At 36.6% G+C, this 15646-nt stretch overlaps 1 protein-coding gene across 2 annotated transcripts in view; it reads right to left on the reverse strand.

Moving 5' to 3' along the window:
* FANCB (FA complementation group B) overlaps nt 1-15646 on the reverse strand; it is a 367435-nt gene that overhangs the window by 344944 nt on the left and 6845 nt on the right. For both annotated transcript variants that reach the window (XM_032331173.1, XM_032331172.1), the window contains exons 2-6: nt 14424-15441; nt 9300-9452; nt 8503-8595; nt 2723-2851; nt 303-466 (exon numbers count right to left, since the gene is read on the reverse strand). In XM_032331173.1, the coding sequence (XP_032187064.1) occupies nt 303-466; nt 2723-2851; nt 8503-8595; nt 9300-9452; nt 14424-15371 (1487 nt within the window). In that variant the 5' untranslated portion in view covers nt 15372-15441. The remainder of the gene's footprint in view (nt 1-302; nt 467-2722; nt 2852-8502; nt 8596-9299; nt 9453-14423; nt 15442-15646) is intronic.

A 15646-nucleotide genomic window follows, 5' to 3' on the forward strand; every position in this document is an offset into this window, starting at 1 on the left:
CTCATTTTTTAAGAGTTTATCTTGGTAATAGTTTAGAAGGCAAATAAATCTAAAGTAAAACCTGCATTCTATACTCCCCTAAATAATTTGAATAAAATCTGCTTTTTAATATAGAACACTGTGTATTCTTCAGCAATGATACTGTTTGGGATACAATATTGTGAAAATTAATTTCACCCGTTTCTATTTACTTTTTTAATATGGCTAATTAGAGCATTTAAAATTACTTCTGCGGCTTATATTGTATTTCTGTTGGGTAGTGCTGTTCTAGACCATCAAGATAATGTTATCATGATACTTACAGCTTCAAAGATGGGGTATTCACTCCAACAACTAAGCTGTCATCTATTACACGATACCATATCTTCTCTACTAGCTGTTCTGAATCTTGAAAATTGTCTGGTATCTTTTCATCAAAGGTACAGACAGGATTTTCTTCTTGACCACAAAGAGTAAAAAGATGTGCCTTATAGAAAAATATGTTAAATAACTGATTACCAAAAATACTACCACATGTGGCAAAACTACAAAAATAACGTAAGTCAGTTTTTAGGTAGGTCTTATAGCTTACGTATCTTAAACTAAACTGCCTTCTATAGTATTTTACATTGCAGATTATATATAAATCACTAAAACGAAATCTATACAAGTTATATGTAATTAACTATCTACTCAGATCAGGAAGCATGGCCTGATTGGAAATAAGATGAGGTATTCAACACAGAGCCAGGAAAGACATAAACTTGGAATCCATTTCGAAAAAAATATGACAGTTTGTGTCCCAGGCATGCTGAAAAAAATCCAATCATTATTAAAGTGACTTGTACTAAACCTATAACTGTATAATTTTGTACAAATAAAACTGGTTCTCTTTGGACTGATGATCAATCATGGCTAAAATTGTATCCTTAAAGTCCAGGCCATACTCATTCATTTCCATGCACGGATGGATTTGTAGTAACAATTGAAATGGTGGGAGGAGGAGGAGTAATAATCATGGTAATTCACAAAACTTACTGAATGCTTAGTATGTGTCAGGCACTGTTCTCAATGCCGTTCATGTTTCAACTTGCTTAACCTGTACAAAAAAACCCCTCTAGTACCCTAGGGTTGGTATTATTATCTACACTTTTCAGATAAGGAAAACAAGACACAAGGAAGCTAAGTACCTTGCCCAAAGTCACACAGCTAGCAAGTGGCAGAGCTGGGATTTGAACGAAAACAAACTGGTTCCAGAGCCCATGCTCTATCTTAACCACTACTCTGTATTGCTCCTCTAAGTGGGCAGTAATTACTGAAAAGATAAGAGCACTTACATTCTAGTGGACAAAACAACTTCCTAGGAATCTGATGCTTCAGCTGGTCACTGTGACCTGAGGCAGGCCTTTCATCTGAAACCTGGGGAAATTTTTGCTACCTGCCAGTATTGTTCTTAAAATTAAACACATAAACAGCCCCAAATGGTGCCTTGCAGACAGAAGTTTCAGTGCAGTAACTTCTAAACATTTCTTCCTCTTTTCTAATATTGGCAAAGTCAGGAAGTCTGGGTGGCTTAGTCGGTTAAGCATCCAACTCATGATTTTGGCTTAGGTCATGATCTCAGGGCTGTGAAATCAAGCCCCATGCTGGGCTATGCACTAGGCATGAGTCTGCTTAAGATTCTCTCCCACTCCCTTTGCCCTTCCTCTCTCTCTCCTGCTCAATAAAACTAATAACAACAATAATAATAATGTTGGCAAAAGAGTTGGGGTAAGTTAGTGAAGGGACATGAGACTTCAAAAATGACTTTCATGAGCTTTCCCAAAAGACTGGAACTGTGACACAGAAAAGCAACATGATGTGCTTCTGTAATGATTCTTACATTAACGGAATCATATTTTGGACCCAAGTCCTCACATTGTTAAGACTGAATTATAGACACACGGGGTAGACTACTATGAAGGAAATCAGAGCTAGGCACTAAGCTCTTGACTTGAGGGAAAGAAACTTACCGGAGTAAGTCTCTCAATGCTAGCTTTTCTTGATTTAAATGTAACTTTGCTATGCTGTCTTTCTCTGTATGGAATTAATGTGCATAAATACTATTTTTTTTATGAAGTCAAGGGAGCTTTTGCTAACTTTCTACATTACTGTACTGATATAAGCAAATGCAAGGTACTTAAAGAGGTTCCTACCCTGACAACCACAAGGAAAATGAGAGTAAAATTATAAAAAGCAGAAATAAACACTAAAAAAGCAGAGCAATTTAGGGGCATTAACCAGAGGAATAAATACCCTTAGAAATGAACATTGCAACAGACAAAAAGAACAATTAGAATACTGATGAAATTATGTATTCATTAATGAAAGGCTGAATAATACTCTGCATATTCTGTTTAAGGAGTGAGAAAATACATAATTCACTTACGGGTAATTTCTATGCAAATCATACAAATAAAAAAGTTTAATAAAATCGTTTGAACAGGAGGAATTGTTCCCCAAGGTTCCCGATAACTGAGATTTTAATAGCCTACAGAATAATTAGCAAATTGGTAAAATATTAGCTCATTAATCAAATATTTTCAACTCATAGAAGTCCAGCATTATAATAGCTGCCACTTTGCTTCTTGGATCATTGAATGGCATTTTCTAATATATCCAATATTCCAATTAAAGCAACACTTCAATAGCTTGCAGATTTTTAATTCATAAAATGATAAAATGGTCACGTGATTAATTTTACCTTCTCTGCACTTGATGTACTATCATCTTTCCCTTGAACCAGGTTTATTAAACTTTTGTAAGATTTTGAAATAATTTTTTCCTTAAGCAAGAGATGCTGCTGCAATTCCTGAATACAAGTGAAACCAACCTGTAAAGTAGAAAGAAAACCCATTGTCAGAGACATTTCAAATGAAATCTGACAATACCATTAATTGAGAAAGTACTTTCTCCAAATTTGCTTATTAAATTCATTTTTCTGTAGAAAAGCAGAGAATACTTCTCAGAGCAAAACTATTTTCTTCACAAATTTTAAGTAATTATAAAGGAAACGAACACGGCAAGAAACTGCAATAGAGTTTATGTACCCAACTGGGAGAATGCCAACATGTTAGCATGCATTTCCCCACTGAATTAAGTAATCAATCGATATAAATATGGATGCCTAATCAATAGGACTAAAAATCAAGGGCTACCAACACTCCTACCCCCACAGGTAAACTATTTTTCTTGTTGTTGAAATAGTTATTGCTTCAAAAGGCACAGACATCATTATGAGTAGAAATGGTCACTTTTGATACTATTTAATCCTGTTCATATAACATTTAGAGCAAATTTTAAAGATAACACATAGCTCCCAAACTGTCACAAGTTTATTTTTGTGCTAATAAACTCAGCATTAAGGTGGGCTCTTAACTACAGGAAACAAAGATTGGCTCTCAACCGGGCAGGGAGCAATCCATTGTTTTTATTACACCAGATCAAGAGATTTCACTACCAAGGACAAAACATTCATGAAATGTATTTTGCTACTGAAAATATAGTCATGTCACTGAACTAATACAAGCGATTTCATTTCAGATGGATATCTGAAACTGTTCAAGTATTAGTCCAGCTTTTAATCTAACATAATTTTCTAGATTGAAAACACAAAACACATCCTGTTTCTTAATCCCTTTCTTTCAAATTACAGTTTCAGTCAGGTAAATTCCTTTTCTTTTTATTGGTGAACAGAAGCATGAAAATGAAGACTGAATTATATCTTATCTCATTGCCCAAAACATGTAAAGTATCTAACTAGCATTTTAAAACTTCACCTGTTGACCTATTTCTGCGGGCTCCCCGTTACTCACACTCAGTCGCTGAGTAATTTATGACTTAGGGAAGGGATCTGTCCATATCAGAGGGGGAGAGCCGAATGGGAGAATCCTGGAGGGGCAGGGAGTAGAAGAGAGGAATTTGTGGGCAAACTGACAGTGGAGGCGCCCTCAGAAATAATCTGTGTTCTCTCTTCCCTACTCTCCTCAAAATACCCCCTGCCCCATTCCAGGACTGAACGGTGAATCACCAGACTACGTAAATATTCTATGCTGTGAAGTTTTGTTATAAAACTATAAAAATAACCATATGATGAAACATTTAAACAGCATAAAAATACTTCTCAACTTCTCTTTCTAGACCCTCAATTCCATTTGCATAGCCAACAGATTGTTTACCTTTCCAGAACCTTTCTGTGTAGGTTAAGGAATCCTTGCTTTCTTCTCATGACAAACAAGCAAATAAAACCTATCCCAAACCAAATACAGGAGCATACTGCACTGCAGGACAACAAACCTTGTTTTTTTGGTCTTTTTTTACTGTGATCTCTCTCATACACACAGAAAAGGCATAATACAAAAAAAAAAAAAAAAAAGAGTTTACAAACTACCCAGGGAGTTACCCAGGTAACCATATGTAGTCAGCTGCCCATGGGCGCTGACCAGTCAGGGAATTCTCTTGTTTCGATGGAGGCAACACTACCCTAGCCTTTTATTTTTTTCAGTGGGAATAAAGTTTTATTGGAACACAGCCACACTCTTTCATTTGCATTATTTTAGGTGACGGAGTTGTGACAGAGACTATGTGGGCTGCAAAGCCTGAGATATTTACTATCTGGCCCCTCACAGGAAAAGTTTGTTAACCCCTGGTCTAGACCCTTATCACACTCCGTACCCCATTCTTCACCTTCTCCAACTCATGTGACAAATACCTCCACAATAGTCGGCTCCTCTCCCCACCTGGTGGGACTCTAGGCTTCTGCCTACCCACACTAATGCCCTGCCCCAGGGCAGAGAGGGTCTAATAGGACCCTGACTGGCCCACACCTGTGCCGCCAGCCCTACCAACAATGAGAATGGCTCAGGGACAGGGTGTGAGCTTTTACCCTAGCCTTTTAAGGTAACTTTCTTGTATGTCTTCATAATTTTGCCATTACTATATCTCCTAAAGAATATTTTTAGGTTTTTGTGGTTTCCTTTGGAAACTTTTATGAATGAAGTCATTCTGTATATGCTAGGTTTTTAGTCATCCCATTTGTCACTAGTAGCTGTAGTCTGTGACTTTCACTGCTCTGTAGCATAATATCATTATGACCACACCAGCTCGCTTTTCCATTCTCCTGCTGATGGACATCTGGATTATGTCCAGGCATGCATGGACTATTACAAACAGGGCTGCTGTGAACATTCCTGTACATGTGCACAAATTTCTCTAAGGTCCTGGTTTCCCCTTTTCCCCTCCAACTGGTTCCCTTCCAACTTGCTGGAAAACAAATTCCATAAGGGAAACAACAGTGAAACAGACACTGGTTCTAGCTCTGCCTGTCCCTTAACCTTTCTGGTTATTTGTTTCCTAATACGTAAAATGGGGGAGGAGGGGTAGACTTGTTAATCCCTAAAAGACCATCCAGGAGTGCCTGGTGGCTCAGTTGGTTAAGCATCTGCCTTCAGCTCAAGTCATGATCTCCAGGTCCTAGGACTGAGTCCCATGTCGGGCTCCCTGCTCAGTGGGGATTCTGCTTCTCCCTCTCCCCACCCCCCAACCTGTTCTCAAATAAACAAATATCTTTAAAAATAAAATAAAAATAAAATAAAAGGCCTACCAATGTTTGGAAATATTTTTATGCAAATTGGGAGCTAGTGATAACATGTGGATGGATACTTGAAACAAAACGGACATGAAATTCTCACTTACCCCTTCCATATGCTCCTGCCTTCTCTCTATGTTCCTTTCTTATTTTACTTCTATGAGTCTGTGCTACTTCCTGAGCACTTTTTTGGGGATTTTAATTTATCTTTATTTTTTTGTTATGCTCAGTTAGCCATCGTATAGTACATCATTAGCTTTTGATATAGTATTTAATTATTCATTAGCTGCATGTAACAACCAGTGCTCATCTCAACACATGCACTCCTAGTAATTTTTGTAACACAGTTTGATTTGCTTCTTTGCTCTGAATCTCTTTGAGTGAACTCTTACAATTCAGCTGATGAGACTTTTTTATTTCAATGTATTTTTCGTTCATAGATAGGCTGGTTATTTCCTGGGGATAACTGCTCACAATGTCTTATTTATGTGCTTAGTTATTCTGTGAGTGGTTCATTTTCTTTGAAAAATTACTTGTGAGATTTATAAGAGGCCTAAGATAAAATGTGTATTTTGAGAAAGGATTGTATGTTTGTTTCTGCCAGCTGTCTAGAGTACTACTGCTTTCAGTTAAACACAAATGCTCCCAGGGCAAAAGTATTAATAGTGTTCTCTGGTTCTCTCTGGGTTCCAGCCTCTACAGATTGACCTGATAATTTATTCTTATATTTTCAGCATTTCGAAGCTTTTAGGATAAATTTTAAAAACATATTTCAACTAATATTTTAACTGGTTTTTATCAGAAGACTTAGTCTAAATAAATTAGGTAACACACTACCTAATTTACCTCTACATTACCTCTACATTAGTAGAGGTAGAATTTCTGAAAGTCATACTTCATAAATTATTTTGGCAACATTCCTAAATCAGTACAAAGATCTACTGTTTTTTGACAGCCGCACGCTATTCCATACTTCAAGTATATTATAACTGATCTACCAAACACCTAATGATGGATATTTAAAATAACTGCATTTTGTCATCCTTAAATACTATGTAAACATTCCTAAAAAATCGTCTTTGTTCATTGTACAAGTATATCCTTAGAACAGATTTCTAGAAGTAAAACTGCGAGCGTAAAAAGATATGTCCAATTCACATTTTAATTAGCAATAATAAAATGTTGAGGTTGAGCCACTTTACATTCTTGAGAATACTATTTCAGAACGCATATCTACATTACGGAAGTTCATCCTTTGTCTCTTGTTACAATTTCTATTTACACAACTTGTCTTTTTATATGATTTATTTTTTCCAGAGAATCAAAGTTTTTAATGTATTGGTCTTTTCCTTTATGGTTCTATGCCCACTATGATATCTTACTATCTATTGACCACATTAATATTTCTGTTCAATAAGCATTTAGTAAATTCACTTTCATAATTAAAATAGTTGAAAAAAATTTCTTACAGAACCCTACAAAGTACAAATATTTACTATCTGGCCCTTTACAAAAAAAGTTTGCCTGGGATAGAGGAAAAAGTTAAATGACATACAAGGAAACAGACAAATCCACAAAAAGGGACAATTGGCCTGGCCTCCTCATTAGTATCATCGTAAGAAAGTGGGGAAAGGCATTATTCTAGATAAAAAGACCAAGAAGACATATAATAATCAAGTGCAGGTGTAAACTTTGACTAGATCCTGAAAAAAAGCATCTGTAAAAAACATTTTTGTGGTAATTAAAGATGTTGGAATATGGAAAGAGTAAATAAGAGTAAGAGATTATTATTAATTTTCTAACTGTAATAATAGTATGGTGTGTTTACATAAATGAATGTCCTTATTTTTTAGGCAATCCCTGCTAAAATACATAGGAGTGAAGTTATGATATTTGCAATTTTCAAATGGTTCTGCAAAAATGTACATACACACATGCATATGCATATAAAGCACAGATGAGAAAGACGGAATTTTTTTCAAAAGTACAAATAGTTAAATCCACATGAGGACTAGAGATAACTACAGTGTTATTCTTTGAACTTTTCAGAATACTTAAAAATTTTCATGAAAGGGGTGCCTGAGTGGCTCAGTTGTTAAGTGTCTACCTTTGGCTGAGGTCATGATCCCAGAGTCCTGGGATCAGGCCCAGAGTCGGGCTCCCTGCTCAGTAGGGAGTCTACTTCTCCCTCTGCCCCTGCTCGTGTTCCCTTTACTGCTGTCTGTCAAATAAATAAACAAAACCTTTAAAAAATATTTTATGAATGAAAAAAGGCAGGTTACAAAAGAACATGGATCTTATAATCACATTTCTATGTAAATTTGCATATGTTCATTAAAAAATCTACAAGAATATACATGTCAAAGTTGTTAAAATGGGTTATATCTCAGTAGTGGACTCATAAGTAATTATTAGCTTCTTTTAAATATTTCTTTGTACAGTCTGAGTATTCTACAGGGACTATACATTACCTTCATACACTTTGAAAAAACCAAAAGCTCTTTTTCAGAGAGCTTTGTATGGAAAATTTGAGGGCAAACTGTTCATGTTTGGGACATGTTATGAGTCACTATATTTGATGCTCCTTTAAGAAATACTATGATCGTTAAGACCAGAAAGAAATATATTTTCAAAAGTGAGCTTCATATATTTTATGAGTATTATGAAATTTAGAATCCTACTACAAAAAGGTATCATTTTTAGATAATACATTTATAAGTAATGTCATAATACTTTTTACAGAGGTATTAAAAAGGCAACGATCCTTTGAATTATCATTTTTTTCTCAATCACTGTGTTGTTTACACATTAAGATCCTTTCTTTCAAGGTTCCTTGCATCTTTTAGAATAGCACTAACCCAAAAAAGCAAAAACAAAAAGCAAACATAGACACTAACTTTCAATCCTCTTTCCAGAGGTGGAACCATCATATAACGATTCCGTTCTTTGTCTTCAAATGACTCATCTTCATTGCAATCCAATGTTTTGTTCTAAGAAATTAAAAAAAAACACTAAAATGAAATTTGGAAATAAATTGAAAATTTATAAGATTAACAAAATACAATTAAAGTTTATCCAAAGGGCAGTTTTTCCCCATCACTTCTTGTAACTAGAAAAAACTACTAGTACTATTACCACCGACCTAACATTTATATACTGCTTCAAAAAGTACCAGCTTACTACATTTTTATAAAAAATCCCACAACTAAAGAAAGTAAGAATGATCATCATTTTATTAAGGAAAAACACAGACTCGGATTATTTTATGCAGATCTGAAACTCCAGGGGTATTATTTCCCTTCTGTCCAAGATCTTAAGATATTATGAACTATTACTTCTTTTAATAAAGCAGGTTCATTTCATTTGACTCCTTAATTAATCCAATGTACCAGTGTTTATTGGTATAAAATGTGATTTTCAAAAGCAATAATAAGTAAATTTACAATGTTACTATCACTATACTCCAAATTTACATCAAAAGCATAGTCAATTGTGTAACATTTCCTGAAAGGGGATTCAATATATAATTTTAAAAATTCAATCTATGTATTTCTAAAGTTCAAAATGTTTACTGTAAGTATGAAATTATAAACATTGACACAGTGCATCAAAAGCTTTAAAGCTTCAACTTTCTAAAATGGTTCTTTAAAAAAATCATTCTTAAAGTAATATATATTAAGTATACAGAACTTACTGAATAGTTCACGTAGCCAAGATCTGTTATTGTAAATGAACTCAGGCAATCTGAATTCAAGGACTCTTGAAAAAGTAGCAGTACTTGTTCACTTCCAGTTCCTATAAAGTCATCTATCAGTACTGATCTAATTTTTTCCCACTTAGCAGCAACCTGAAAGAAAGAGAGTAGAAAAGAAAAACAAAACCAGGCGTGAAATAAACTGAATCTTTTTGGTGCATGTAGGTGTAATGTGTCCTCTTCAATCTTATAAACAGTAATGAAAATGGTAAACATTAAAAACTAAAGATATTGGGACACCTGGGTGGCTCAGTTGGTTAAGCGGCTGCCTTCTCGGCTCGGGTCATGATCCCAGCGTCCTGGGATCGAGTCCCACATAGGGCTCCTTGCTCGGCGGGGAGCCTGCTTCTCCCTCTGCCTCTGCCTGCCATTCTGTCTGCCTGTGCGCTCTCTCTCTCTCTCTGATAAATAAATAAAATCTTAAAAAAAACCCTAAAGATAATGGGGGATCGGACAACATAAAGAGTTATAACAGTTTTACAAACAGCAAGATACTGAAATTTAATGTTCTGTCAATGTTTGTCCAGGGTCTGTCATATTTCTGCTTTCTATATTAAGATTTTATTATGATTTATAAATTCTAAACTTCTCATGACTATTTTGGAAACTTTAGGTAATTAGAAGGTAGTGGTAAACACTCACAAATTCTCGAAGCAGAATAACTTTTCTTAATACACTAAACGCTGTTAGAAGAAAACAAAGCTGATATTAGGGACACAGAATGGGAGGGATCCTATTAGTGAGGCACCTAGAACGATCCTAGTCAATTGGAATGATTTGATCAGTTTATACCAGAACATGAGACCCCAAGTTTAAAACAGAAGACAACTTCGTAAAGGTCCATGAAGCTGAAAGCCTCCACATTGGTCCCCTGGAGAACTAACACCATGGGGATTAGCTACTCCTTCTCCCTTAGACAGAAAAGCTAAAACTCCCACTTAGAATCCTGGCAGTAGCACAGATAGATGATAGCGGGTGGCATGTATTAGAGCAAGACTGTAAGTAAGACTTCAATCTATATAACCAAATACTAATCTTTCCTATATCAGGCTGATTTGCAAAGCCAGGATGTTTTATGCATGCAGGGAGAAAGCTTATTTGTATACCCATCTCCTCCCTTCCTCCTACCCCCACCCCCACTCCCACCACGAGGATCAGGAACACAGTGAACTATGTGAAGACATTAGAGGTATGAAATGTACTCAACAGGGGCACTTGGATGGCTCGGTTGGCTGAACGCCCAACTCTTGATTTTGGCTTAAGTCATGATTTCGGGGTCATGAGATGGAGCCTGGCATCAGCTCTGCACTCAGTGGGGAGTATGTCTGAGATTTCTTTCCCTCTACTCCTCACCCCACTTTAATAAATTTTTTTAAGAAGAATGTGCTTGACAAGCAAACATGATAGAGCTATGTACTCATGTAAGCACACACACACATTTATAATCTATAGCTCTAGAATAGTGCTGTCCAGAATATAGGAGAGAGACAATGCAAGGCATATATATTTAAATTTTCCAGTAGCCAATAAAAGAAAATTCTCTAGCAGCACTGAAAAGAAAAAAGGTGAAATTTTATATTTAATTTGATGTGCTATATCCAAAAATTGCATAATTTCAATGTAAAGTTATCAATAAAATTATTAGATATTTTCCTATCATTTTTTACTAAGCCTGTAAATCTGGTGTGTATTTGACACCTATAGCACATTCCAATTAAGACCTGCCACATTCCAAATGTTGAATAACTACATGTGGCTAGATGCTATCATATTAGACAGCACACCTCTAGAACATACAAACCACTATCTGCAACATACCAATATCTGTTTTAGGTATACTTGACAATGATTCAGTTTCGAAATACCTGCTACATAGATTCTGGTCAAAACTTACAGAGACAATTTCTACTCGAGAGAGAAAGCCTAAGAGAAAAGTTAATCATGCATTTGTCTAACTCAGCTCTGTTTCAAGTTCTATCACTCTCTATCAAGTTCTATTAAACATTATACCTGGGGCTTTTATGAAGGGCGGATCTGAGAACATGCTAACCTTGATTTTTAGTATTTATTCTAATTTATGTTTGTTTGCACTTTACCTGTCTTTTAAGCTGCCTTAATTCTTTTATAGAACGAGGTAGTAAAAGGATGGTTGGATGAATCCATAGCCAATCCAAAGTAAGATTGTATCTATTGTTTTTTCCCATTTGGGAGCAAAACTGCTATCAGAGACACCATTTTATTATTCAATAATGTATTCACTTTATTATTCAAAACCTCTTACATAATACCACAAACAGTAAATCCCTCTCAGAACTCAATGTTAGAAAAAAACTTCCCCTTGACAGTATGTTTCAATCGTTGTAAAACCTGCTAAATTTGTTTTTTTGTCCTAACTACTAAACTAAGTATAATTCCTCAAAGAAAATCACTTCCCTTAACCCAGGTTTTCTGACATGGTCATCTCTCCTCCTCCTTAGTTTGTAGATTCTTAGCCTTTATTTCTGTTTTTAAAGTAACTGCATATTTTACCTTAATATATTTCTTAAGTAGGTGAATATAAATTTAACACCAAGGTTAAGGCAAGAGCTGCAAAATTCCCAGAGTAGCAAGGTTACCAAAGGAATTTATGAGCACTTAATTTGTGGATATCAGGGTGTAATTCCAGAGCTTTTGATACAGGGCATTTGAAAACAGCTTAGACATACAGAATCCCTGAGAAGTAGCTTAAGAGGTGTGTCAGTAGGGACTCAGGTAAGTAACTTGTGCAAAGGATGATGGTGCGTTGTAGAGAAAGAAACCTAGAACACAGTTTCAAGGCAGGAAAGCCAACAGTATACAGGCTCACTTACAGAGTGGCACAGTATCCCTCTTTGGGTAATGTGTTAGCAGCAGAGCTTTACAGCGTCCAAGCAGGCGACTCACTTACAGTGTATAAGGACAATATTGCACTGAATTAATGAGGCACAAGGGGACTGTTTTTCCTTATCCGGGTGAATAAGGGACTTCAAAGGTCCAAGTCAATGACAACAGTCCTAGCCCTTGTATAACATAATAGCTACTTACTGAGCTTCTCCTGTGTGCCAAGCACTGTGCAAGACACTTTACAATGTCATTTTCTTTAATTCTCTGCTCTCAGAGACAGGAAAGGAGTTCACAAAAATTCAACACATTCCTTAAGGTAAGACAAGTAAGTGGCTCAGTTGGGATTTAAACCCAGGTTAAGTGAGCTCTTTCCATTACCCGGACCCCAATAAGGATTATAGGCCATGCTAGATGTTTCCCTGCTACCATTTTGGGAAAGGAAAAGAGAGTAGAGAAAGACAGAAAATGTTACTTTCCAAATAACCTTCAAATAAAAGTACAATATGCTTTTAAAAGATCGCTTTCGGGGCGCCTGGGTGGCTCAGTGGGTTAAGCCTCTGCCTTCGGCTCAGGTCCTGGGATCGAGCCCCACATCGGGCTCTCTGCTCAGTAGGGAGCCTGCTTCCTCCTCTCTCTGCCTGCCTCTCTGCCTACATGTAATGTCTGTCTGTCAAATAAATAAACAAAATCTAAAAAAAAAAAAAAAGATCGCTTTCAAAATAAAATAGGGTACTTTTACTTTTCTTTGAAAAATTTAAATTTACTTATTTCTTTTAGAAAGAGAGAGCAAGTGCACACAGGGAGAAGAGCAGTGGGAGAGGAGAGAGAATCTTTTAAGCAGGCTCTATGCCCAGCGCAGAGCCTAACCCAGGACTCAATGAGATCATGACCTGAGCCTAAATCAAGAGCTGCATGCTTAGCTGACTAAGCCACCCAGGCACTCCTTTTTTTTTTTTTTTTTTTTTTTTTTTTTTTTTTAAAGATTTTATTTATTTATTTGAGAGAGAAACAGTGAGAGAGAGCATGAGCGAGGAGAAGGTCAGAGAGCGAAGCAGACTCCCCATGGAGCTGGGAGCCTGATGCGGGACTCGATCCCCGGACTCCGGGATCATGACCTGAGCCGAAGGCAGTCGTCCAACCAACTGAGCCACCCAGGCATCCCCAGGCACTCCTTTTGAGAATTTAAGTTCTGTATGTATCACAGAGGTTAAATATGGTTACATAACCCCTATAAACACAAAGGTGATTTACAAGGCAAAGCCTGATAAAACACAATTTCAACCTGATACTTTCATACACACAAACAGAAACACACAAAGTAATGATTCACCTAAAAAATGGATGGCCTGGTTGGTTAAGAGTCCAACTCTTGATTTTGGCTCTGGTCATGATCTCAGGGTCATGAGACAGAGGCTGGCATTGGATTCCACACTCAGCACGAAGTCTGCTTGAGATTCTCTCTCTCCCTTGCCTTCTGTCCCTCCCTCCACTCACACACTCTAACTAAATAAAATCTTGGGGTGCCTGGGTGGCACAGTCAGTTTAGTGTCTGCCTTCGGCTCAGGTCGTGATCCCGGGGTCCTGGGATCAAGCAGTGAGTCAGTCTCCCTACTTAGTGGAGAGGCTGCTTCTCCCTCTCCCTCTGCCTGTCACTCTACGTGAGCTCTCTCTCTCAAATAAATAAACAAAATCTTTAAACAAATTAGAAATAGTTATATTAAAACAAATAAATATATAATAATTGTAGCTATATATTTATATATTTATATATTTCTAAACAACTCAAAGTTTTTATGGCTCAAAATGGCAAGGCAAAACCTTCATCAGGTAGTATTCAGATAACTTAAAGAAATAAGAATGATGCAATATATATGATTTTAAGTGCAGCACTAAAAATTGATTTGGATAATAAGACTCCAGGATAGGGGTGCATGGGTGACTCAAGTCATTTAAGCGTCTGCCTTCAGCTCAGGTCATGATCCTAGGGTCCTGGGACTGAGCCCCACACTGGGCTCCCCACTCAGCAGGGAGTCTGCTTCACCCTTCCCCACCCCCACCCCACTGGTGCTTTCTCTTGCCATCTCTCTCCCCCAAAAAGAAACATTTTTTAAAAAGACTCCAGGATACACTCTCTGAAACATATAAATGTGTAAAAGGTCTAAGGCTACACCAATGGAATGATTTTAAGAATAAGTACTCTACCTGAAAGTTCTTTTTCCAAACGGCACAAGCATCACCAGACCTAAAGGATACGATGAAAAAGTCTCCTCTGCCTGAATCCATAAGTTGAACTGCACAAGGATCTCCAAATGGAAGCTGGCACACGCTTTTAGGAGTCCCATTTTGAAATAAAATCAGCTGATTCTTTCGAGTAAGGGCAATCAGAGACATTCTTAACTGATTGTTGACAATCTCAGTTGCACAGACATGCACATAAGTTATTACACTTGTATAAGCAGGAGGGATAATGTATGCATCACTTACTACTTCTTCATTTTCAAGGGAGTATACACAAAATTTGGTATTCCAAATTGCATAATCTGATTTTGAAAGCTTTTGAGTGGATCCTTCTTCAGATAAAAAACATGTCTTCGGTCCTAATAAAACCATACCTAGATTTTCAATCTCCCCTGCCCACTCAACAGAGGAAAAATTAAGAGACACAGTAATAACTTTGCCTGTTTGGGAAGAGATAGAGTAGAACGTTTTGACATGTCTCCATAAAACTAATGGACCATTAAGGACCCTTACACCATCCTTCAACTCATGGCTTAGTCTAAAGCTTAAACGCTTTTCAAATTTATTGGTACTGTGAAGAAATAGAAGAAAATATGTGAAGATGTTATTGTTTTTATTGCATTGTATCATGATATAAGGGAGATTAATTCCAGTTCTGAAATCGGACACACAGTTGCAACACATAATTTTTAAATCAGAGTTTTCTTCCTTTAACATAAAGGATCCAGTGGACTTCTGAACAAATGCTCTTGTTCTTCTGTCAAACACCATTCTCCTGACATGTAATACAGGTGTTTTTGCAGGCCCTTTACCTGCAAAATGTCCCTCAGACAGCTGAAAAATAAGGACTTCCCCATTATAACACAAAAGCATTTCTTGTTCCTTAGATGACACGGCTTGTTTGCTAGACATTCCACAATATCAAGTCTTTGTGTTGGTCCAATTTTCGAATGCAAATGGATTCCAGTTGATGCTTTTAAACCTAAAAATGTAATGAGAAAAACTACCATCAAGAAGGCAGTTGAAAACACACTTCTGCTAGAGAACTATTAAGTTTTATGAACATTTTAAAGCTTTTTATGCTATCTTAATGATGTTATACTTATCAAAAAAACTACATCCTAAATATCATCTTTGTACAGTTAAAAAACAGAGTTTACAAACAATGCAAATAACCACATCACAAA

The sequence above is a fragment of the Mustela erminea genome, chromosome X, assembly GCF_009829155.1.
Source record: "Mustela erminea isolate mMusErm1 chromosome X, mMusErm1.Pri, whole genome shotgun sequence".
In the NCBI taxonomy this organism is placed as follows: domain Eukaryota; kingdom Metazoa; phylum Chordata; class Mammalia; order Carnivora; family Mustelidae; genus Mustela; species Mustela erminea.